Source organism: Leuciscus leuciscus, assembly GCF_965113295.1.
Source record: "Leuciscus leuciscus genome assembly, chromosome: 5".
Classification (NCBI taxonomy): domain Eukaryota; kingdom Metazoa; phylum Chordata; class Actinopteri; order Cypriniformes; family Leuciscidae; genus Leuciscus; species Leuciscus leuciscus.
In genome coordinates, this window is record NC_138729.1 from 41,710,528 (window position 1) to 41,736,322 (window position 25,795).

General features: G+C 36.6%; 2 protein-coding genes across 2 annotated transcripts; one reads left to right on the forward strand and one right to left on the reverse strand.

The window, feature by feature from the left end:
* The first annotated feature begins 2,084 nt into the window (after positions 1-2,084).
* kctd10 (potassium channel tetramerization domain containing 10) lies at positions 2,085-10,670 on the forward strand. Its single transcript, XM_082170376.1, has 7 exons — positions 2,085-2,205; positions 2,963-3,176; positions 3,300-3,469; positions 6,926-7,012; positions 7,106-7,158; positions 7,250-7,445; positions 8,985-10,670. Exons 1-7 carry the CDS (start codon positions 2,203-2,205, stop codon positions 9,201-9,203), a joined length of 942 nt encoding a protein of 313 aa, XP_082026502.1. The 5' UTR covers positions 2,085-2,202; the 3' UTR covers positions 9,204-10,670.
* Positions 9,995-25,223, reverse strand: myo1ha (myosin IHa). The gene is given in 32 exon segments (XM_082170197.1): positions 9,995-11,063; positions 11,140-11,239; positions 11,320-11,417; positions 11,531-11,601; positions 12,493-12,628; positions 12,716-12,771; positions 12,859-12,952; positions 13,063-13,146; positions 13,930-14,092; positions 14,201-14,285; positions 14,466-14,534; positions 14,877-14,953; positions 15,638-15,751; positions 15,855-16,057; positions 16,059-16,184; positions 17,156-17,236; positions 17,422-17,468; positions 17,581-17,675; positions 18,592-18,683; positions 18,798-18,878; positions 18,984-19,089; positions 19,272-19,339; positions 19,831-19,950; positions 20,039-20,110; positions 20,540-20,653; positions 20,773-20,871; positions 20,984-21,163; positions 21,241-21,321; positions 21,397-21,595; positions 21,682-21,797; positions 21,885-22,040; positions 24,811-25,223. Coding segments are annotated over 32 exon segments (3,216 nt in total). The 5' UTR covers positions 24,817-25,223; the 3' UTR covers positions 9,995-11,036.
* Positions 25,224-25,795: the final 572 nt, after the last annotated feature.

Below are 25,795 nucleotides of genomic sequence, written 5' to 3' on the forward strand. Positions count from 1 at the left end.
TGATGTATTGTTTTGTTAGTTAGTTTGTTTATATTGAAATAACAGGAGAGGCAGACACAGTCATAAAAGATAAATCCATATAAACCGAAGCAGAAAAATTAAATATTTTTTTATATTAAAAATCGAAAACGTCACTTTCAATAACAGAGATGAACAACTTTATGGTTGTTCTTTATCCGGATTAAAGATTAAAAAAATTGGTGGGGAAAAAGTATTTGGAAAACAGTCTACATTTGGTACAGCATACTTGTATTTTGCTTTATGTATACGATATTTCCCAAATAAAATAAGAATTTGAAGTATATTGTCCATCTCCAACCAGTATCACATTCCATAAACAAGATAACTGAATCAGTTATTGTACAAAATCTTGGGTGTATATATATACAAAATTGTCAAAAGTTTGGAAACATTACTATTTTTAAAGTCTCGTGCTCATCAAGCCTGCATTTATTTGATCAAAAATACAGAAAAAACAGTAATATTGTGAAATATTAATACAATTAAAAATAATAATCTGTGATGCAAAGCTGAATTTTCAGCATAATTTAGTCTAGTGCCAAATGATCCATCAGAAATATATATATATATATATATATATATATATATATATATATATATATATATATATATATATATATATATATATACACACATATATTCTTTTATCACATTTCTTTTTCAGCGTTCCTTTAGCCATGACCAAAAACAATGTAGGACTGTGGCATCTAAAATGTGCTCTTTACTGTGAAGTGAACTTTATCAGATCTGTTGCTTAAATGTTCTTTGTTTTTGTTTTTTGTATAACGTACTACGGAAGCCCTGAACCGCAACGTAAAAAAAAAAAAAATTTCGTAAAAAAAAAAAATATATGTAAAAAAAAAAAAAAAATGCTATCATTTCGAGATTAAAGTCGAAATGTTTCGAGATTAAAGTCGAAATGTTTCGAGATTAAAGTCGAAATGTTTCGAGATTAAAGTCGAAATCTTTCGAGATTAAAGTCGAAATCTTTCGAGATTAAAGTCGAAATGTTTCGAGATTAAAGTCGAAATCTTTCGAGAATAAAGTCTTCCGTAGAAGTTGTGTGTGTGCTTGCCGTTATTTCACATTGCCGCACAGGCATTCATGCGTGTGCGTGTGTGTAAATACATGCGCTTGTGAAGTCGAACTGCCGTCTATAATAGATAATTATCTATAATCTATAATAGTGTACGTTCTGGATACATTTTAAGTGCATCATTCTGTATCCAATCATTTGGCCGGATCCCGTGATTTCCTCAAATATAATAACCACTGGTGGTTGAGGAAAGATTCCCTGAAATGATTGTAAAGCGCTTTTAAGTGTAGGCCTACAGTAGACATATGAAAGCGCTATATAAATGCCTCATTCATGCATTCATTCATTCATTCATTCATAAAGCTGGATATCTTGATCCAGTCTGACAGTATATTTTATAAAGTCCTATAGCCTAATGTCATGTTGGTAGACCTGTAGAATATCCCTTTGTTGAAAGCCCAGATAAAAGTAAAAAGCTATTATTTTGTGTAGATCCAGTTTACACACACACACACACACACACACACACACACACACACACGCACGAATGCCTGTGCGGCAATGTGAAATAACGGCATTGTGAAATGTGAAATAAGCACACACACAACTTCTACGGAAGACTTTATTCTCGAAAGATTTCGACTTTAATCTCGAAAGATTTCGACTTTAATCTCGAAACATTTCGACTTTAATCTCGAAACATTTCGACTTTAATCTCGAAACATTTCGACTTTAATCTCGAAACATTTCGACTTTAATCTCGAAATGATAGCATTTTTTTTTTACATAATTTTTTTTTTTTTTTTTTTACGGATTTTTTTTTTTTTTTACGTTGCGGTTCAGGGTTTCCGTAACAGACAAAGTTCTTTGTATGAATCTCTTTTGTTAGATAGATATAAAAAACCCAACACTCACAAATAAGTGTACAGGTACAATCAAAGGAAGTGTGAACATTAAATGACAGGACACTGGACAGGTGGAGTTACTTCCCATCTACTGTAATGAAAAGCGCGATCGTTTATTTTGCCCCGATTAAGCACGTAAGCGCGTGACCTGCAGCCTCGTGAACGAGTCTGGGCTGCGACCGGAAGTGATCTAATTCCAGACCCGTTCCAAGCGGCCCGAAAGAATCGGGGGGGATTTCTATGGTAAGTAATGATATTTGTCTGATATTTCATCTAATTTATCCGGTTCTGTTAGAGTATATTTTAATAACTATTTGTTTTTGCGTGTAGTTATTAGCTTTTTACCAGTAATTTCGTGTTTTCTTTAAAGAAATGGAGATAACAAGCTAGTGTGCTAGTTTAGCTCTTTTAGCTTTTTAGCTCCTGTAGCCATCTGTTTCCTATGAGTGACTTTAAATTAAACAATTTATTTTCTTCGCATTCAGTTACGAATAATGTTTATACACAAACAAATATATACAGGAATTTACATGACTCAAATCTACTTGGTTTAAGTGAAAAATCCCAGCAGGTTTGGGTGTGACGTCATTAAATCCTGTCCCGTTGTGCGACGAACCTTGTTTCTCATTGCATGATAGAGAAGTTAACATGCATTAATGTTTTACAATTAATCAATTTGTTCATGCGTTACATTTAAGGTTAAGGGAATATGTGCGGTGATATGCACTGCCCCACCCCCTAAAACTATAAAAACGTCCATAAATTTTTTTTTTTATCTTTGACATTTACGCCATTTTAATTCATCTACTAAAGAAATTTCACATTGTCCCTCACTGTGTTCATACACATTTCATAAACACTTTAAAGAATGATAGAGTGGTGTGTGTGTGTTTGTGGGTTTGCAATATAGATTCCTATGTCGTTAATCCCCTGAAAGAAACTGAATATTAGTTTGTGTGTCCTTCATCACCATTCATTCCCATCCCTGTCTGATTTTCAGGAAGAGATGTCAGGAGAAAGTGTGGTGAGCTCGGCTGTGCCGGCAGCTACAACACGGACCACCTCCTTCAAGGGGTCTAGTCCCAGTTCCAAATACGTAAAGCTGAATGTCGGGGGAGCGCTGTACTACACCACCATGCAGACCCTGACCAAACAGGACACCATGCTGAAGGCCATGTTCAGTGGCCGTATGGAGGTCCTCACAGATAGTGAAGGTAGCTGTACTGTTATAGCTGCCTGAAGAAGTATTCAAGTAGAAAGATGAAGCATATGGATGCAAATTTGTGGTTCTGCAGTGTCCAGGTCTCGCTTTTTTTTAACCTCTGATCTTTCTCCAGGCTGGATTCTGATTGACAGGTGTGGGAAGCACTTTGGGACCATCCTGAACTACCTCAGGGATGGAGTTGTCCCGTTACCTGAGAGCCGGAGGGAGACGGAGGAGTTACTGGCAGAGGCAAAGTATTACCTGGTGCAGGGCCTGGTGGATGAGTGTCAAGCAGCATTACAGGTAGAGTATACATGCTATCCACAACTTTCCCGAACTCTGACCTTTCCCTTGATCGCTATGGCAACGTAGAACAAGCCGGTAACGAACTTCCGGTTTAGGTTAGCCTGAAGATACTGCTATCAGAGAGCCTCAACAAGCCCAAACAACTTGCTTGGGTAATGACGAGTAGAGCTTAGATTGGGCCCAAAAAATCAAGCCCGACCCTACCTGAGCCCGTTGTGTCCGAGCCCGGCCCGGCCCGACACATTAACTGTAATTATGAGCCCGAGCCCGATTTAGACCCAACCATTTTTAATACGTGGGCCGTTATAACCAGGGGCGGCGCCAGATAATTTTTTCACTTGCTGAGGGGGTGCTAGATATATTATATATGTATATAATACTTTTAATAAATGAGCAAAAATTGGCCACTTAATATTTAATAATCAATTATTTTAATGATCACAATTAAAGTATTAATTTTATTACATTGAACAAGCACAACATTCAGCATTCAATCAAATATTATTAAAGATTTATTATTATTAATAATGTTATTTCAATACAATATCTCGTTATTTCGTCATAATATGTGTGCCGAGTGTGCGTGCAACAAGCAAGATGTGCATTTGTAAATCCAGTGACACGCGTGCATTGATTTTTATGAATAAACTAGTCTTTTCTGTCAGTGTCCGCTGCAAAGATGAAGTTGATGATCGCCATCTCCGTATGAACGCGCCTATAGCCTAGAGAGAAATGCACATCCTGGATTACATAATCAGAGAGTAGCCTATTTCTTTTCATTTTGAATTGTTTCGTTTAAAGACATTTAAAGCTTTCTTTAGATAGGCTATATTTCTCATGTCTGAGTTTCGGTTAATTTATGATGAAATGCGCTCCTGTTCACGTGCAATGCAAGTGACCGCGCCGGCGCCTCCATGTCATGATTTATATTGTCTGCTATATTTGCTTCTTATTTATTAAATCCAGGCAATTGGTTGATGAAAAATGTATTAAAATTAAGATACAATTTATACAAAACGAAATTCACTTTAAAGAAAGGTTTTCTACAAAACTTAATGAAGAAAATTAAGTTTAATCATGTCTGACCCATTAACAAAATCATGTCTGACCCACTCTATGTCTCCCGGTGCATCCTATCATGGTGTTCACTTTTCATAATCAACATAGATGGAAAAAATTACATTATAATATTTGAACAAATATGACACAAAATTCTCTTATTTAAAGGGATAGTTCACTTTGAAATAAATTTTTGGTATGTTTTAGCTTACCTCAAGGACATCCAAGATGTAGGTGTCTTTTTTTCCGCAGAAGTTTACATTTTTATATTTTTAGGTCAAACCGTTCTTGTCTGTCAGTCATAATGCAGGTCTATGGTCATTATCTCAAAACACATGCACAGAGTCCAAATTAAAACAATTCCCCGTCGTCCAAATGAAACAATTCCCCATCGTAAGTACACATTGATGGCCTAAGACACGAAACGAGCGGTTTGTGTGAGAAAACGAACAGTATTTATATCGTTTTTACCACTTATACGCAGCCATGTCGAAGTGCTCTGATCTGACGTGTGCGCAGACTGGTGCATAGATATATACACACTAGATGTCGCCTTGTCTATGGCAGTTCATTGAACGAATGTCTTTAAGGCGACATCTAGTGTATATATCTATGCACCAGTCTGCGTACACGTCAGATCAGATCACTTCGACATGGCTGCGTATAAGTGGTAAAAACGATATAAATACTGTTCGTTTTCTCACACAAACCGCTCGTTTCGTGTCTTAGGCCATCAATGTGTACTTACGATGGGGAATTGTTTCATTTGGACGACGGGGAATTGTTTTAATTTGGACTCTGTGCATGTGTTTTGAGATAATGACCATAGACCTGCATTATGACTGACAGACAAGAACGGTTTGACCTAAAAATATCAAAATTGAAACTACTGCGGAAAAAAAGACACCTACATCTTGGATGCCCTTGAGGTAAGCTAAAACATACCAAAAATTAATTTCAAAGTGAACTATCCCTTTAATGGCTACAACGAATATAGTAGGCCTACATACTCTCTATTTGTACAAATTGCTGCACATTCAAGTTAATTCTCGAATTCATTTTCAAATTATTGAAAACAAACATACCACTTAAAAATATACAGTTGTACTGCTGTTTTTTTCTAAGTACAAGAAACACTCTTTCTGCGTAGAGGGTCCGTTTATGTTGGAAACAGGTCCCATTCATAAAATCCTTCAGTTTTCGCATGTTGTTTGTGCACAAGACAACAGTACAAGTTGAGCCACAAGGAGCCATTGCTTAATCTGTCAGCATTACTACTTGTCAGTAATCAGTTTGTACCGTGACGCGAGTATCCCTTGTGTGCTAGCTTCATTAAGCGTTAGGCTAAACCGGAACTGAGATACTGTCAACAGGAAGTATCGAGTGTCATGGCGACGCCCATTAAGACTCGCAGGAAAGTTGTGGATAGAGAGACTGCATTAGGGCAAGAAGAAACCTGAGAGATTTGTGTTCCTCCATTTATTTACATAACGGTAAAAAATTTAGGAATAATTAAGATTTTTAATTAAAAAAAAAGTATCTTATGCTAAGCAAGGCGGCATTTTAAAAAAAAAACAGTAAAATAACTTATATTATTAATTATTATTATTAATATTATTAAAATAAAAAAAACTGATTTCTGTTGGAGTAACTGAAGTACTGGTTTCTGAAAATTCAGCTTTGCCATCACAAAAATAAATTACATTTAAATATATATTCTAAAAGAAAAGTTATTTTAAATTAATTAAATTTGAAATGAATATTTTAACTTAATAATATAACATTTGAAATGAATATTTCACAATATTTCTGTTTTTATTCTATTTTTTGATTAAATAATTGCAGCCTTGGTGAACATAAAGAGCATAATTGTTATTATTTTTATTCCAAACTTTTGACTGGTAGCGTAAACATTAATGAGCACACCAAGAACTCATCAAATAAGGTAAATAGAAGTTCGACCGTACATGCTTGATGCGAAGGAACAATCCTCATTGGTTTCTTGCATATCAAGCAAGCACGTTTTAGCGTTCATTTACTATATTTGATGTGCTCTATGTGTGACGATGTTTATATGTGAATAAAAGCCTAAATGATATCTGTTTATCGTATAAAGCGATCACATCTCTTAAAAAGACAGTTTTTTTTGCTCACATTTTTTTTTGAAGTGTCACATTTTTGGTGTAATTGACCAAAATCATCTCTCAGGTTTCATTAAAAATATCTTAATTTTTGTTTTGAATATGAATGAAAGTTTAATGGGTTTGAAATGACATGGGGGTGAGTAAATGATGACAGAATTTAAATTTTTGGGTGAACTAACATATTCCATAATTGCATATTCTGTTTTTTTTATTTTTTTTTATAACATTTTGGATTTAAAAAAAATTACAGAACAAAGATGCGTATGAACCATTCTGTAAAGTTCCACTGGTGACATCATCTAAGGAAGAACAGAGGCTCATTGCCACTGCTAATAAGGTACAAATGCTTCACAACCATGTCGATCTTAAAGAAATTGTATTTGCTTATGCCCACAACAGAAACTTGACTTGTCTTTCTGTGTGTTTGCAGCCTACAGTCAAACTGCTGTACAACAGGAGCAACAATAAATATTCATATACAAGGTAAAATTAGCTGAATTTCTTACAAGGTTTGGGTTGCTGGGACACATACTGTTGAGCTTTCACCTGATCGATTTGCCCTTTCTCTTTGTAGCAACTCTGATGACAACATGTTGAAGAACATCGAGCTGTTTGACAAGCTGTCTCTGAGGTTCAACGGCCGAGTGCTGTTCATCAAGGATGTAATTGGTGATGAGATTTGTTGCTGGTCTTTTTACGGCCAGGGCAGGAAGATTGCAGAGGTGTGCTGCACCTCAATAGTCTACGCTACTGAGAAGAAGCAGACAAAGGTAAAGGGTGATCAGTTCATCCACATAAAAAATCTAATAATTTATCCAGTCTATCATCAGGGTTTCTGTGGGTTTTAAAAAGTCTCAATTTACCCTTCCACAAAATAAGGGCTTAAAGGGATAGTTCACTTTGAAATTAATTTTTGGTATGTTTTAGCTTACCTCAAGGGCATCCAAGATGTAGGTGTCTTTTTTTCCGCAGTAGTTTCAATTTTGATATTTTTAGGTCAAACCGTTCTTGTCTGTCAGTCATATAATGCAGGTCGATGGTCACTGTCTCAAAGAGCATGCACAGAGTCCAAATTAAAACAATTCCCCATCGTAAGTACACATTGATGGCCTAAGACACGAAATGAGCGGTTTGTGTGAGAAAACGAACAGTATTTATATCGTTTTTAGGTCTTATACACAGCCATGTCGAAGTGATCTGATCTGACGTGTACGCAGACTGGTGCATAGATATATACACTAGATGTCGCCTTAAAGACATTCGTTCCAATGAACTGCCGTAGACATGGCGACATCTAGTGTGTATATATATCTATGCACCAGTCTGCGTACACGTCAGATCAGATCACTTCGACATGGCTGTGTATAAGACCTAAAAACGATATAAATACTGTTCGTTTTCTCACACAAACCACTCGTTTCGTGTCTTAGGCCATCAATGTGTACTTACGATGGGGAATTGTTTAATTTGGACGACGGGGAATTGTTTTAATTTGGACTCTGTGCATGCTCTTTGAGACAGTGACCATCGACCTGCATTATATGACTGACAGACAAGAACGGTTTGACCTAAAAATATCAAAATTGAAACTACTGCGGAAAAAAAGACACCTACATCTTGGATGCCCTTGAGGTAAGCTAAAACATACCAAAAATTAATTTCAAAGTGGACTATCCCTTTAAATTAGAGCAAAAATTCTTAAATGAATGATGTCATGGCATTAAACGTTGCATGCACTGCAAAAATGTATATCTTCCTTAGTATTTTTGTCTTGTTTTCAAATGCAGATATTTTTCAGTGGGTATGAAAACTTTTGATTTTTCTGAACCCATTGGCAGCTATTTGCTCATTTTAATCATTAACACTTAATTTCTCAGAAAACAAGACTTATCTTGTGTAATTTTGCTTCTTAAATGTATCTTCATTTAAGAATCGTTAGACATTTTTTCTGGAAAACAAGATAAAAATACTGAGGAAGAACATTACTTTTTTGCAGATCATAGTACAGTAAGTTATTTCCATATTCTAGTGGTTGGGAAAGTCATTTAAAAAGTAATGGAGATCTGTTAGAAGTTGTATTTTCAAACTTTGAAGTTTTGCTAATACTACTCATTGTGTGCTTCCTAGACATTTATATAACATTGACGTATTGTTCCCTTAATTTATTCTGTAAATTTTCTTTACTTGGTTTCTTTACTAGGTATTACCTGCAGAAACCTGTTTTTATTTAAGATCAGAAACAGAACTGGCATCTAAAATATTGTAGGTTTATGTCACTCATCTTTTTTTAATGCTTCCCTCGATCACAGGTTGAGTTCCCAGAGGCTCGCATCTATGAAGAGACCCTCAACATCTTGCTGTACGAGTCTCAAGATGGCCGAGGACCAGACAATGCACTGCTGGAGGCCACAGGGGGCGCTGCAGGTCGTTCCCACCACATCGACGAGGACGAAGAGAGGGAGCGCATTGAAAGAGTGCGGAGGATCCATATCAAACGTCCCGATGACCGCACTCACCATCACCAGTGACCCTACAGTTTCACCACGTTTCAGTGCCTTAACAACTACCAGCGCTTCAGATACGCTCCTGTATTTGCACACGGACACGTCAGTTAAGTTTATACTGAGTCTGCTTTCTTAGAGAGACAAAGGAATACTAGTTAGTATTGATAATGTTATATAAATATAGCATATAGGGCAGTGCAGCATTGACCTCTCCTCAAACGGCAGTTGTGCATTTGAGGACCTTACTAAAAAGTTATGGGATGGTGTTAGTGTGAACAGAAGGGTAGTTTTACAGCATTCATGACATTCCCTTAACGTTTTGCCCTATTTGCTATTCATAAAGCAAGTTACAATTTGAAGATATCAAGTTGATCAACTGTCATTTAATTTGTAGATTTACAGCTAATGAATATTATCAGAATTTAGTTGTTAGCCTTAGTATTCTTGTCCATTTTGTCATTTGTTTAATTTTTTTCTGTTTGATTGAAGACTGTAGGGTTCCTGGTGCCTTATAGATTAATACTGTCAGCTTTTGAGTGTTTTTTCTTTTGCGTGTTGTCATAGATGTTGGATTTTTGTAGTTTTTGAGTTTAGTTTATCCCCAATTAATTGTTTTTTTGTTTGCTTTGGCGCTTTGAGTTGAAGTGTTGGAGCAAGCGTTTGACAGTGCTGATAGTGTCTTACTGAGATTTGATTTCCAGCGAATTTCACTGGCCTTGAATGTGTCTGTGTGGTTTGGCAGTCCAGTGATCAGTGAATTCAGTGAAGGAGGATATTATTGTTATTATGGATTTTCAATCCAGAGCTCCCCTATGTTTACACTCAGAGGAGAGTGTCATAAAAATGATTAATCTGTCAATTTTCATTTTATTATGTTTATGCAAAAATATTTGTGCAAACTGTCACTTGCGCTTAATCTGGATGCTTAATTTGAATGCTGCCAGGTCTGTATGAGTTTGGTCAGTAGAGGGCAGTATAGTGTTATGGTGCTTTCACTCATGTACATGAGGCACTTTTAGATGATCAAACCTAGAAATCAGCAAGTTTTCAATGCCCTTTGAGCTACAATCAGTAAACTCGGATTATACTTTTAAATACTTTTCTGATGCACTGTATTAAATTCCATCAAGTTAATTACGCGCCTGGGTTTTGTAAGTGATCACATACAAGACACTGAGATGTAGTCAGAAGCGTTCGGATGTATATCTGTAATTGAGTAACGGACACCAAGTATGAGAGTGTAATCAGAGACTCGGCCACGTCAAAGAAGCTTCAGGAAGTAGAGGAGCACGAGCTCTCTTTTGCTGCAGCGTGTAGCATCACAGATTGTTTGTGCTCATTAGTTTTATCAAATGTGTATTTAAAAAAAGCAAACTATGAAATCTGTAATACTGTAGAGAAGTTTGTACAGACGTGCACATGAGAAAAAAAAAGTTTTACATACAAATTATTTATACACGTGATATCACAAATAAAGATTTCTACAAATTTTGTGGACCAAACTGCTTTTTTTTTTCATTCATCTTTTATTTCTGTGATTTGTTGGTATTGGTATAAAACAATATTATAAACATGGCTCAACAACAAAGCATGAAAATGACCAAATAAAATATTTCATTTACAAGAAATGTCATCGCAAGAACTGTAATCTTTAAACAATTTGGACACAAATAGCTTTCTTTTTCCTATAGCTGTAATTTTCCATTTGTACTTCTGCTTTGTATCTCCATATACTGCTCTCTTAGTGGCCTGTTGTGTGCGTGTGTGTGTATCACATTTTGGGAGGTGGAGAAAGATATCTTCTTCCATTAGGATTTCCCTCATGAAATATACAGAGACTTGGTGACCTCCTTCAGATCATCGAGACTTGATCCGTGGAGCCACCTTTGATAATGAAAGAGTCTCTAAGCACATGAACAATAATGTTAAATTAAGCAGAAATAAAGAAATAATTACTTACCACGATCAGATGACCATTTTTGCCTTTAAAAATCATAGGATCTTGGCCAGTGCTGAAGTCCACACCGCTCTCCTTTCCTGCCTGGATCTCAAACTTTATGCTGCGAGAAGATCAGATGTTAACACACTATTCCCAAATGAAGATTACAGGTTGGAAAATAAGTGATGTTAGTGTTTTTACCTTCCCTGAACAACCTTGATGTTATTCTGCTTGTTTGCAATCATAGCCAGTTTGGTCAAAGCTTCAAACAGGTGGTCACACTGAAGTACCAGGTCCCCCTTGGAGAAATGAAACTACATTAGTACATGCAAATTAAGCATGACATTCTGTAACATTTTAGCACGAAACAATTTAGAGTTAACATACATCCTGTGAAGCTTGGTTTGCTCACCTTCTGTTTTGGCTCATTAAAAGCAACATGAAGGATCATAACGGAGTCGCCCAGGTTACTGACTGAAGCACCTGTGTGCACAAGAAATTCACTCTGGACTCTATTCTCACCACTTTTTTTGCAAATAAATGTTAAAATAAAACACAAATAAATATATAATGCAAATTATTGTACAAAGTATTATTTATATATATATATATAAAATTCAAAATAGTCGTTTTAAATAGTAATAATTAGGGATGACATTTTTGGCCGATACCAATAACCCTTTGTATTTGAAAGCCGATAACCGATATATTGGCCGATAAATCTAAATCCAATTTTTTTAATACTTTTTGAGAGCCTGATTTAAAAAAACTAAAGTCTTACCATTAAAAGCCATGACCCAAGCACACAATTATAATGTTATCATTATAATTTTATGTAGCCTATATGACAGACTTGCGCTGCACCTTTTTGAAGTAATTACAATCATATTTCAAGCAATTCAAAACCATCATGACGAACAGTGTGCATGTGAAGTGTCTCGGCTAAAGGAAATAATCCATTATTTATATATATATATATATATATATTGAACAGTAGGCTAATGTAACTTACAGAACTTTCTAACTACACAAAATATACATTGTCTCTATCAACAACAAAAAAATCTATGCAAAAAATATACTATTAGGGGTACAATATGCCCATAAAGGGTACACTTTATACCTTATCTACCTCTAAAGGCTGTATACTGGTACCTTAGAAGTACATTATTGTCCCTTAGTAATGTAGGTACATAATGCACCCTTTAGGGGTAGATAAGGTACAAAGTTGTACCTTTGAAGATACTGCCTGGGTAAGAAGCTTGAGGACTGCTACACGGAAATAATTAAAAGGAGACCACTTTAAAAGTTCTGTAATGTTCTTTGATTTCACTGAGTTACTACTATGCATATCATGTTCCCTTCTGAACCTACCTTTTAGAGAAACATAGTCCACTCTCTGTTTGATCTTAGCCTCTTCTACCAGGTATACAGCTACCTGAGTGAGAATAAGTTGCCTTTGTCTGGGTTTAAATCCATTCCTGTCATACTTCACCACAGGAACGCTGTACTGCAGAGAGAGGTGGTGAATGGAGAACAGGTTCTTATTCTATTCTGCATGAATGACAACTGGGCCTTATTAAAGATTCTGATTTACCTTGATGCGTTCATGTCGTATAGTCTGAAGAACCCTCATATTGATTTCCTGTTCATCTGGTACATGGAACAAAATGTGTAAGATATACAAAAAGATCTGTGCAAAACTGTAAGTGTTTTAAATGTAGAATAAACTGTACTGACTGATTCTAGAGTCCACAAAAGGAACAGCGATGCTCGGAGGATAGCTATCCTTCTTTCCCTTAAAGATGGCACTGGTTACTACTTTTTGTTGCAGCTGTGAAAAGATATAGCATTCAGTCTTCATCGTCATCATTAACCAGTTAATAAACTGGCTGAAAGTGTACTTCAAAAGACACGAAAGCCTGTGACAACAGTGATAGTGACCTGTGCTTTTTTCTGTGGCGTAATTCCCCGCACATACTTCCTCACCATCATACGTGTGTGCAGCTGTCGCAGAATCTCTGAGGTCTACAAACAACAGCGTCAGAGACTTTTCCAAACTGAAACGCTTATGAAAGTATGCATACAGTGGCCCCAAAAGCATTTGGACAGCAAGACTGGGTACACAAATTTAACTAACAGATATCACCATACTCCCCCAGTTGATTGATTACATAAAGAATTTCAAACATTATTTGCTTTGGAAGTTTTCAGAAATTGTGTTTAAATATGCAAATTAGGTATTATGCAACTAATTATGCATGGATTTCCATACATTTGCATAAATGAGCAAACCCCTCTGTAAAAGCCTTCAGAATATAGAAAGGAATAAAAGTCAAATAGCCCTCAAAATTAACCAGTGCATTAAAAAACAATGTTTTTGCCTTAAGCACTTAAAAATGAAGATTAGATAACATATCAAAACAAGTGGCAATTATTTTGATGCCACTTTTAATGCAATGAAATTTATATACATTTAAGTTTGGCTTAAGTGCTCTAGGCTTACAATATCTGTTCAGCTGTTCATTCCCTGATTGAGCAGTTTCTATATTGTACTGATCGCACTATACCTCTTATCTTCCTTTTAATGTATAACTTTTGTTTTAATTTATCCCTTTTTATTGTCTTATTGTTGTTGTATTTTTAAATAATTCATACACGATTTGTATGTAACTCACTTTGAATTACCATTGTGTATGAAATGTGCTATTAGTGTTATATACATAAACTTGCCTTGTCTTAAGTGTTCAAACACTTTTTGGAGCCACTGTTGGGTTCCTCAGATCTTAGTAAGAGAGAATTTGTGAATACCTCTGTCATGACTGGGGGAGGTGTCAGCCATGTGGTCTTGTCCAGGACGGTCTTTGGTAAGTTGCCTTTGAGTCTATTCAGGTAGCTCTGTCGGACGAAGGCCAGGTATTCAGAGTTGTCAGTTGTTTTTGCATCACGTCTTGTCATATAGCCCTTAATAAACCTGCATGGAAACATCATGTCATAATGGGAATGCCATCTCATCCCTTAAGTGAAAGGTTATACACCTGGTAAATAAGGTGTATTAATATTAGAAACTAATATTACTAACTTTTTAATGACTTTCACAGCCCAGGCTCTGCGATCTTTCTCTTTGCGTGCCTGCGCTCCTCTCCAACATGACTCAATTTTTGTAGCTAAATTATGGCACAAAAAAAAAAAGATGAATCACATAATGAAAATGCAAATAGCGCATGTATGCATGCTATAATAAATAGACTTCATATTGCAATGGGCTGTCATAATATTCTGTAATATACTTCAAATAATAGCAATTATTGAAAAGCTGTATTAAATCAATAAATACTGTTACTTACCAGCCTCTTTCTGTTTTCGAAACTCTCCTTTGGCTCTATAGCCTTTGTATTTGGCCTGTATTCTTGTAGCTGTAAAAGCAACATTAAAATGTCTATAATATACAGCACTGTGCAAAAGTCTTAAGCATGTTAATATCCCCCACCCCACCCCCCAAAAAATGGTTTTAAGTCAGTTATTTATATATTTTGCTGTGGTGTGTCAGTAGGAAATATCAGTTTACATTAATTGTAATAATCCATTAATTGTAATAATCCAGTGAGATTTTTGTATGCACAAGGAATCTGACAACAGCCAGGATGATCTGACATGCCTATTATTAGATATTAACATGCCTAAGACTTTTGCACAGTACTGTATATATATATATATGTATATTCATATATGTTTCTCTTGAGTTCTCTGTTGCTTACCCAGTTCATTTTTGCAGATTTCAAAGGCATCTTCTATGGCAAAAAGTGTCCTGGCATATCGTATAAATATCTTTGTTCTGTAGAAGGAGGTGATATTTAAAATGTGGGGTGCGTCTCAATCAGCTCACTAGCTTTCCAGGTCATGAATCAGAATATCGCGTACACAAATTCGGGCACTGGTAAGGACCATGGCTCACTACACGTTGGGACTCTGTTGACTCTATTTCCACAGACATGACAATGTCCTCAACGTACAACATCACTACTGGTATTTATGAACAGCAGAACGGATATCTTCCTGACATTATTTTTTAATGTTATTTAAAGTACATTTTGATAAATACTTCGCTTGTTACATATGCGTGCAACATTTCAGCAGTAATTACTGTTAATTACCTGCCTAGCGATGCTGAAATATAATTAAATAATTTGTATTTTTTTTTAAAACTTTGCGTAGTGAGTTAGCTTACGTGATTTATGTTTCGCGCTTCAGAACTTCAGTTAAGGGAACAAAGTGAGCATCGATGCTCCCTGGTTTTCACAGTGCATTGTGGGACTTTTTAGGGATGTTTCAGTGCACTGGAAGGATTTTGCAATTGAGACTGCCCTTAAAATGGCTGACTCCCTGATCAGTGCCCAGATACTGAACTAGAGAGCTGATTGAGACGCTTACCCAAAGTGTAATTCAGGTTTGCATGGTCGACAACAGATGCTAAATGTTTAGTATTCAATTGTAAAGTTGGAAGTCTGAAACAGCTCACCTGCCCATTTTATACTCATCAGGCTGATAGCCTAGATGTTGCACCAGGGTTTCGACCCCATCTGCAGGTATACCTCGCCAGTGGGGCCAAGTGGCAGGACAAAGTGCTTTATACCTTAGGAACATTGCATATGTTCAGTATTTCAATTCCACTAATGTTGAAAAGCTAACAGCTGTCATATCTGAGTATGTGAGCGCATTGAATGCTGCCACTATACCTCTGTAGAAAAACCTCATATCTCCGGCGATATGCAAATCCAGCTCGTCTGACCCTCAGGTGCTCCATTAACCCCAGATATTTCACCTGGTGTCTGACCAGAACTTCATCAAACTTGCCTGTGATATAACAAAAATGCCGCTGACACACAAAAGTAAGAAAACGTGTGCTTTTTCTTGTTATACTGGTAACTTTGTCTTTAACATTTTTGCACAAGTTTCTCACCTGTCTGTTTATTGTCATTGGACTTGAGGCAGCGCACGTACCACGCATCCTTGGCCGTCAGAATCTCCGTCAGCTGCAGAAGACTGTTCTTAAATTGAGTGGCCACCTACACATTTCATATCACAAAACAGATTAAATGAGATGTCACATTTAGTTAGATATCATATATGAGCTGTCACAGCAGCATTTCTTTTTAAAATTCTTTCATTTTTTCATTTTTCTTGGTTTAAAACAGCATTAGTAGGCAACACTACTCATGCAGCAATTTATAGAAATGCTAAAGGCCCGTTCACAACAAGAACGATAATTATAAAGATAACTATAACAATATCTATATTATCATCTACACCAGCAGACAATATCGTTCTGTTTATTCTAATAAGTGTGCACTGTAATTCTGTCGTCTGCCGCTTTAAATGCTCGAGGTCTTAAACCAGGATGGATTTTGATTGGCTGTCAATGTTTTTAATGTTCATCAGTTGGAAACAGTTTTTTACTATATCATTTCTCTGTGCCACCATAGTTATCGTCCTTGGTGTGAACGGGCCTTACAGGCTTGTGTGTATTTTCAGTACGAAAATAATTCCTGGATCACATACAAAATGTGCAATATAGTGTCTGTGATCTGGGTTTGATTGATTGATGGATTGATTGATTGATTGTGTAATCATGTAATCAATTTTGTATTATGTTTAAAACATGATATGCAAAATTTTTGTCACATGACCTTACTATGTTGCATGTGTAATTCTTATTATTTTGGAAATAACTATTTTAAAAACAACTATAAATAAAAACTTTTCTTTTGTGCTTTTATTCCAAGTTTGTGTCGAATTCAAGCCCAATCAAATGATAATGAAAAATCTTGAAATTACATCCGGTTTCATATATAATATCAATGGAAAGTCAAGAGCATTGCAAATACAGTTTATTAGTGCTTTACTATATAGCACATTTTGGCAAACAAGACATCTGGGTATGTCAAAGCTTACTATGGTATGAGTACCCAAAATTAAATTTGTACAATTTAATTTCATCTTAAAAAATATGTATATATTTAACACAGTGAGGACTCACTGTCTCAGGTCTTCTCCTGCTGTCTCCCTCAGTGGCTGGAAAGCACTGCTGTATTATTGGGTTCTTTGACAGGCGCATCACCTGTTGGTTACACATACACAAACGCAGACACATAAGAAAATACACATGTGCACACACAATTACTGCCATTAACTCTTGTAGGACCAAAAGTAATAGAAGGCAAATAATTATGCGGTTTTTTTAGCCATTTTCCTTTCATCCACCCTCACCAGCGTTATCCTTTATTGTACACCCTGTGCACTTACATCTTTGATGTTCTTGTACAAAAGATCATTGTTTTTGTCGATGAACCCTGTTGAAATGAGACAAAAAGAATGGATCATAAAAACAACAGGTTGTGAGAGCCAAAAAAAGGAGTATTTTTCAGAGGTTTATTTATCTGAAATGTGTTTTTCTTCTCTTACCCACAACGCAGTATGTCACCTCTCCTGCATAATGAAGAAGACGAAAATCTCCTCTCTCCAGAGACTTACGGGTCTTCTTATCAGCCAGTTTATGCCTTCAGTTCACAGAATAGCAAAGGAAAATTCTCTCATAAGACCAAAATCAAATAAAATCACAAAAAAGATCTAAATTAAGAGCAGAAGTCTTCATCGTTTTCAGGCGGGAACTATTTATAATGCTTAAATTGCACATGCATTAAAATAATAATTTGTATTTGTATATTGATTTATTATTTTTACTGATAATAGAAATGTACACTATATATTATGTTCTTTTTTTAATTTCATTTGATTAATTAGAGGGACATTTAGCTGAACATTTGCTAAGTTTGAAGTTAACCATTATATATTTTTACCAAATTCTGATTAAATATCATCAATGTTTTATATTTTTCAATATTTTGATTGTAATTGTACAATTAAAATATGCAGACACCTTAGGGTCACAAACCCCCTTTTGAAGATCCATTCGCTCTATAGGTCTGCTTAGAAATAAAAACATTTCTGCTTAGAAGTTATTTTTAACTTTTATTGCACGTAATTTGGATGTGTGTTTCCTGGGAATCCTACGACCTTGACATTGCTAGTGCTATGGTCTAGTGAAGTACAATAACTTTCTTTTTTTTTTTCTGAAGGTTCTTGGCACTCAGTCAGTAATTCTAGAACTTAATTTGTATTTGACCTTGATACAGAGCGAGTAACTCAACATCACAATCTCTCTATCTCCCAGACTGCTGTTCATCAGGGTGTCAGTCAATACAAGGCTTAAGAGAGACAATGTAGACAAACCAGGGGGTGAATGCTTCAGTTTCAAAAATAACAAGACTTGGCTGATTCTTCAACATCAGAGGCTTGTAGTGAAGAATCACACTGCTGATAGTTTCTAGCAGTACTGAATTAATTAAAAGATACATAAGCAGAGGAACACTTGATTAGTGTCACATACAATACTGATTTATATAACAAACTCACGTAACAAAGTGGGGATGATTGCCCATTTTCTCTTCAAGTTTCTCAAGAAAAGTGAGATCCGAGGCATCACCTGGCCTCACACACTCATCATCCTGAAATACAAAAAGACACAAGTTCTCCCATGCAAATGCTTCAGTTTGTTGAAGTGAATTATATCTATTTATGCCTCTTCAATGTGTAAAGACAGTGTTCTCATTATTTTATACCAGCACAGAGATGATTCCTCTGTGCTTCTCCTCCACCAGGTCACAGATGATTTTATTGTTGAAGAACTGCACCGGCTCCCACTAAAACACAGTGAAAGAAAATTACCCTTATTCTCTTTTTTAAACTTAGGATATTATTCTGTAAGTGGTGTTTGAATGATGAATGAATGATGTGCTCTAACTCACCCCAATTCCTTCTGCTTCATATTCCTCCTGTTCAGACTTCAGCGTCAATTGAATGAAGAGCTGCTGTAACTTCTCATTGCAGTAGTTTATGCAAAACTGCTCAAAACTAAGAACACATAGACATAAAATGAACAAAAATCTATAACATCATGCACACAAAATATTTTATTTTTAATGATATCTATCTATCTATCTATCTATCTATCTATCTATCTATCTATCTATCTATCTATCTATCTATCTATCTATCCATCTATCTATTTATCTCACTTAATTCCAAACACATACCTGTTAACAGTGAATACCTCAAATCCATAGATGTCTAACAATCCAATGACTGTCTTCCTGTTAGAATCCTAAAAAAAAAAAAAAGTATACTTAAGTACATTTCAGGTACATTTTAAGTATACTTTGTGTTGTAACTATACTAATAACTATATATTAGAAGTATACTTTTAAGTGTGCTGCTTCAATACGACTTTTGGACTAAATTGGCACAATGTTTTTGTATTTTAAGTGTAACAGTAGTAAACTTTTGAGTACACAACGAGTTTACAACTAAGTTTTTCGTTTGTACTGCAACTATACTACAAGTGAACTTGTATACTGATAGTTTACTAATCAAATACAAAGTACATTTTGAAAAGAATGAAGTAAGTTGTTTAGGTTTATTTGATGGTTTCTTTAAAGCTGACCGTTAGAATAATTTTTTTTAGAAGTGTTTTTTAAAACTGAGCAAACCACATCCAGTGGATTTCAGCTAAATTCTACTAGTAGATTTACAGTGTAACTAAATTGGCTTCAAATGGTAATTATATGGACTTTTTTTTTACTGTTGTCCTCTTACTTTATTCTCCAGAGACTCATTGATCCGGTTGACCAGCCATGTGAAGGCACGGCCATAGATGGCTTTGGCCAGGGCATCTCTGGCATAGATAGCGTGATCAACAGTGAACGGACTCAAAACCTGGAGGTCAGAAAGACAAGATTCGACAAGGATTTTGGTTAAAGACAGTACATTTCATTAGTACATTTCACAATTGTCCTTATTTTACCTCGTCTGATTTGGCTTCAATCTTTCTGAATGTAAGAGCTTCATGAAGGATCTGAACATGGACCCCTAACAGCTGAACATAAAAAAAAGGAGTGTTATGCAGATGTGAACTTAGAGATTGTCAATGTTTAACAAAATGAAGGGCAATATATAATAAAAACTGGGTCACAGTTTATTTCGATATAGTCCACTTTAGACATTCTACTAACTTTGCTACATGTCTAACTACATGTCAACTAATATGCAAGTACATGTCAACTAACTAACTCTCTTTAGAGTATTAGTACTGTTAGGTTAGTGTCAGGGTTAGTAGAATAAGTTGAATTGATTCTTGCAAAGTTATTTACAGTCAGTAGAATGTATGTTGGAGGACCATCAAAATAATGTATAAGCAGATAGTCTACTCGAGTCTAATGACTGGTCGTTGACATGTAGTTGCAAAGTTATAGTTTGTAGAATGTCTAAAGTGGACTATCGAAATAAAGTGTTACCAAAAACTGACCTTGGATACCCAGCGCAGAGCTGCATTAGAGTTTAGAGTAGCATAGCCTTTGGTGTCTCCATCAAAGTGCACATTCCCCAGATGAAGCACACTAGCTATGATCCCAAAGAGGTGCTAGTATATTAAAGAAAAAGTATCTGTTTATTATTAAAGGCAGCATCCATCATAGTTGCACATCAGATCATTTAAATCGACAAAAAAAATAGCATTTTAATAATTGCGCCTCTCCTTACCTCAATGTCATTAGCATCAAAGTCAATGACCGATAATGCATTTTTTACAGTTTTCCAGTCATTCTTGTCATTAATAGAGCTCACATTGGAACATTCTCCCTATTAAGACAACAAATGTATTTATAAAAACACTGGAGAGTCTGATTCTACTTAGATTTCACAACCATTTTGTTTGTATGTTGCACACCAGATTTAAAATGAGAAACCATACCTGCACTAAATAACTATAACGTTTAGTGTCCTTCTCTAAGCCCAGATGCCTCAGTAGGTCTTCCTCTCCTCCCTCCACCAGCTGGTAAAATATATGAAAGTTTCTCTCACCATGGTTTTGGTGAACCACTCTAGACTTTTCCAGCAGGTAGCTGAGTATGTGGCCACCAACAGCATCTCCCTACATATTAAAATCAAGTGTGAACCTTCTTTAACATGCAATATTATTGATGGGTAGAAGTTAGAAGGCATCTATACCTGGCTATCAAACTGGATGTCCATATACTTCCCAAAACGGCTGGAGTTGTCATTTTTCATCGTCTTTGCATTTCCAAAGGCCTAAAAACAGATTTGATGAATGCATGGCATACATATAAACGCCAGGCCTATTATGAATATTGTTGTTGGACTGACCTCTAGTACAGGGTTGGACATAAGCATGCGGTCTCTCACAGTGTCGAGTAAGGTGGAACTAGGGCAGCTGACTGCATAGTACTGCAAGATCTTCTTGGAGGCCTCAGTTTTGCCTGCTCCGCTCTCCCCAGATATCAAAATAAAGTGGTTGTTGGCTTCTGATAGCATGGTGTGGTAGGCATTATCCGCTAATGCATAACTGAAAAGGACAAAAGATGTACAAAATTGTCTAATTTATTTTTAAATGTTTTATTGACTGGTTTGGCAATAAAGCTAAACACTTACATATGAGGGGGAAGCTCAAAAAAGTTCACTCCCATGTAGAGGTCCATTTGTTTCTTGTTATAGATGTCCAACTCTTTGTATGGGTTAACAGATATCAGCAGAGTACCTATGTAAGTCTGTGAGTATGGAGATGTCTTTTGATTTATAAAAGATACAATCACAATGAAAAAAACCCTGCTAATTAACCTTTGTTTTTCACTCACGTATATCAAATCCTCTGTGAAACGTTTTTTCAGATTGTCCAGGAAGGCTGTTTCACTGTTGTGGGCATCAAGAAGCACAAAGTCCTGGATGCCAACTCGGTCTCTGGCAATCAGGGCTCCCTCCAAGTCCAACTGACCCAGTTTAACCTTTCCTTTCTGTCAATCAGAGAAGCACAACACTGACCATGACCCAATGCAATTTGTTTACACTGACCAAGTCTATAGGATTGTGTCATTCTAGATCCGTAAGGTTCAGAAGCTTAGTATTTAAAGCAGCAAAACAGGCCTAAAGATCAATTTCAGACAAATAATCAGTGACTCATTTCCTGTAAAATATTGGTTATGGATAAAGAAATGGCAGGACTAAAATGAAATTGGCTATTATAATGCATTTCTTCAGCTACAGAGTCTAGCGACTCTTCACCCTTTCATTAATAGACTTGCTGTCATGTTGAGACTGAGCCCGAGAATCGGGGTCTAAGGTCTCTGATTAAGTCACGATCAACCAACCGCATAATCCCCTGCTGATGTTTAACTAAGTACTTTATAATGCTGTTCTCTATTGTACAGGCTTTTGTAATGAGATATCATCTGCAATGAGTAGACCATGTTCCTGTCCCTATGAATGACAATATAAGAAAGAAACTTTTGAGGCATGCATTAAATTTGTGCATTTTTAGAAGCAAGATATTTTCGGATTTCCAGTGGTCCTTACTTTTCTTCAGAAATGTGCTGTAATTTGTCCTCTTCCCATTTTTTTTTTAGAACCCTGGATATTTGACTTTCATATAGCAAATTAGAAGAAGAAACTGAAAAGAAAAAAAAACAACCCAAGTCTAATCTAACGACTAGAAGCCCCCAAAATCTCCTCCGCCCCCTTTTCACCCCCATAAACCTCATTAGCTCTGAAAGGGGCCAGTTTTTTTGTCCTGTAAATTCCAAAGACGATGGACAATAAAGAAGCTTTTAAAATGCAGTCTACATTCCATTACACATATTCTCTCTGCATATCCTTTCAAAATTTATTCATTAGAAAACATTTAATGTCACACCGAATTTCACACTGGGCAGTCCCAGGACAATAGATGAGATTTGGCCTATTTGGGCTGGTGCGGGCTGGTTGGATGTAGAGGGGGAGAGGGCAAAGGAGCAGAAGAGGGAGAGAGAAAGAGGGAGATATGGAGGGAAGGAGGGACAGAGGAAGGGAGGGAGGGGGTTGCTTATATTTGTCTGATCTGAGAGCTTCTGAAATGAGGCCTTCTTGAGACAACAGGACAGACTAAATTGTGCTGTAACGGTCTGTGTCCCGCTGCTCTCTGAGACACTCATTTAGCATGCCCTCGGGGCACACAATGGAGGCTTGTTCTGAACGCCGCAGTTATACGAACACCGTAATCAAGGGTACTGTGTGTGTGTTTGGGAGGGGGACGTATTTCTCAGATGGGAGATTTTCGTCCACCTGTCCGCCAATAAAATTTTCATCCCACCGCATGCACCCCTAAGTGGTGAATCACCACCCACCACCTCACATCACTTCACGCTCCCCACCATTTCATGTCCTCACCGACAACCCCAAAACATGCCCCTCCCCCTCTCCCCCTGCTTTAAGCCAAAGGGGCAGGTGAACAATATCATTGAAGATCCCCTATTTGAGATGTCAGAACCAATCTCAATCTCAGCATTATTGTGGAGACTCCCCCTCTCTAGTTTCTGTCCCCACATGGGAACAAGCTGAACTCAATGTCACATGAGGAACAATGGACAGAGGGGATGCTAATGTTTATAGTGTGACACTTTCAGTGTGATAAGACTCATGGACATCAGCACAGGAAAAGACTGTTCCTCTTCTCAAATGAGAGACACAACTGAAAGCAGTTACTATCATAGAAACCTGTACGGTTCACATATACAGTCAAACGTTTGGACACACCCACCCTTTCCTTATTATTATATAAATAAATTGTTTTTCTGAATAATGAAAATACTTTCAAACATTTTAGTGTAAGCTTTCAGATCATATGAAACATACAGTCAAGTATGCCCAGATATTCACATCACATAATAATAATGGGTATGTTTCTATAATAGATGATTCCCAACCAATTAAATACCGTAAGGACCAAACAATCACACTTTAGTCAAAACTATTAAGGTCAACCATATTTTATCCATTGTATAGCCTGTACGAAATCCAAGAGCCAAAGCCAAGAGATCAAGTTATTTTCTTTAGTTAGAAGCTTTAGTTTTTCCCTTATAAAGAAAATAAAATAGTTATGAAGACACAAAGTATTTAAATCACAAGACTGGTCATCCATTTGTCACATTAGGTGCTCTTTGGTATTAAAGCTATTGCCTTATAATTAAGAAATGGTCCTTCAGCCTGGTCTAAAATGTCAGTCGTGGCTGGGTTGAGATGACCTCAACCAAATCAAAGAGAGAGGGAAGGAGAGAGGAAGAGAGAGAAAGATATGGTAAAGACATCCTACTCCTCAGCAGGCCTGGCCAAGAAAAGGAAAGACTAGACATAATGGGCAATCGTATCACTCTCCTAAAGTTAGCAGTGAGGTCTAGTTACATCTCTCTTTCTAAGAGTAAAAAAACCTGAAGTTTTGTCAGATTTACAGCTTTTGATCAATCAATGGGTGACATGTTGGAGCTACACTAGCACATTGTGCTACACTGAAGCTTTCACTGTCCACTGTGTACAAAATAAAAGCAAACAGGAAGTAGAAACTGAAGTGAGTATGAGAGCATGTTAATGGACACTTTGAATGCTGAAATGTATTGCTTTCTTTTGATCTTTCTTTTGATATTTTCTTTTCATCATTGCTTTTATTTCAATGCTTTCTTTGCTGGCTGATGTACAGATAATAGCAGTGAAAACATGCTGAGAAAATATCTCTAGATGTATGCAAACAGAACCTACCTGCATCTTGTAAGCTGATTGGTTCAGCCGCCGATCAAAATATGGGAACTAGTCGCATCCAGACCAACTTTGTCCTAAACAATCCTTTCACCTCGAGCTAGAGCCAAGCAAATCCTTCCATCCCAACTCGTGCCATGGAACACCCCAAAATTCCACTGTGAATCTAGAAATTAATCTTCAGTGAAACTTCTCTGAAAACTCTGAAACTTGCTTGCGGTTCAAGCTTAGGTGGCTCAAACGTGCAGAGGATGTCCATCTATTATTGCAGTGCTCTTCACAGTAATGACCCATGTTCTGGTTGCAAGGCCTGGGTATTTAATGATTCATGGACCAGTCAGGAGGGGGTTCAGAGAACCAGAGATCTTATTCAGTGCTTACCTAGGTGTCTACCACTGCACTGGGTGTAACACAAAGATAAAGAAACACGATCCGGCTAAATGTGGATATCAACCCTTCCCCCAGTCTTCTACCGCTGCTACGGTAAAACCAAACATTACAACAGAGCGGCTCCTGTTTCTGATCTTTGATTAGGGAAATAAATTAATGGTTAATTAACCACTGTACATTCAATCTGTGAGTTTGAAAGAGACGCACAATAAAGTTGTCATTTGGGCTGACAGCACTCCATGCGCTTGGCCACTTGAAGCCAGCTGGCTCAAGACTCAACCAGCATATGTTAGTCATTCAATCACAGCTTGTCCTGTAATTTAACAGAGCCAACGAACAATTACTTCATGTGGTTCTTGGATGGACTAGACTTTATGAGGTTTTAGACAGGGACTATTACTAAGCTCAACTTCATTTTCCCTTTGCCTTGTTATCTGACTCATGCTTGAGACGACTGACTGGTGTCTCTTTTCGCTCCACTAATGACCCAAATAATCCAGTAGAAAAGATTGAATTTCCTACTGCACTTGCCTTGAATCTCAAGTGTGAGAGATATACTGTATCAAGCTTGACATGCATGTGATATTCAGTGTCACTC

Coding starts and splice junctions, on each gene's coding strand:
- kctd10 (XM_082170376.1), top strand. Junction 7,159..7,249: donor AATAAATATTCATATACAAG/GTAAAATTAGCT, acceptor TTCTCTTTGTAG/CAACTCTGATGACAACATGT. Junction 7,446..8,984: donor CTGAGAAGAAGCAGACAAAG/GTAAAGGGTGAT, acceptor CCTCGATCACAG/GTTGAGTTCCCAGAGGCTCG.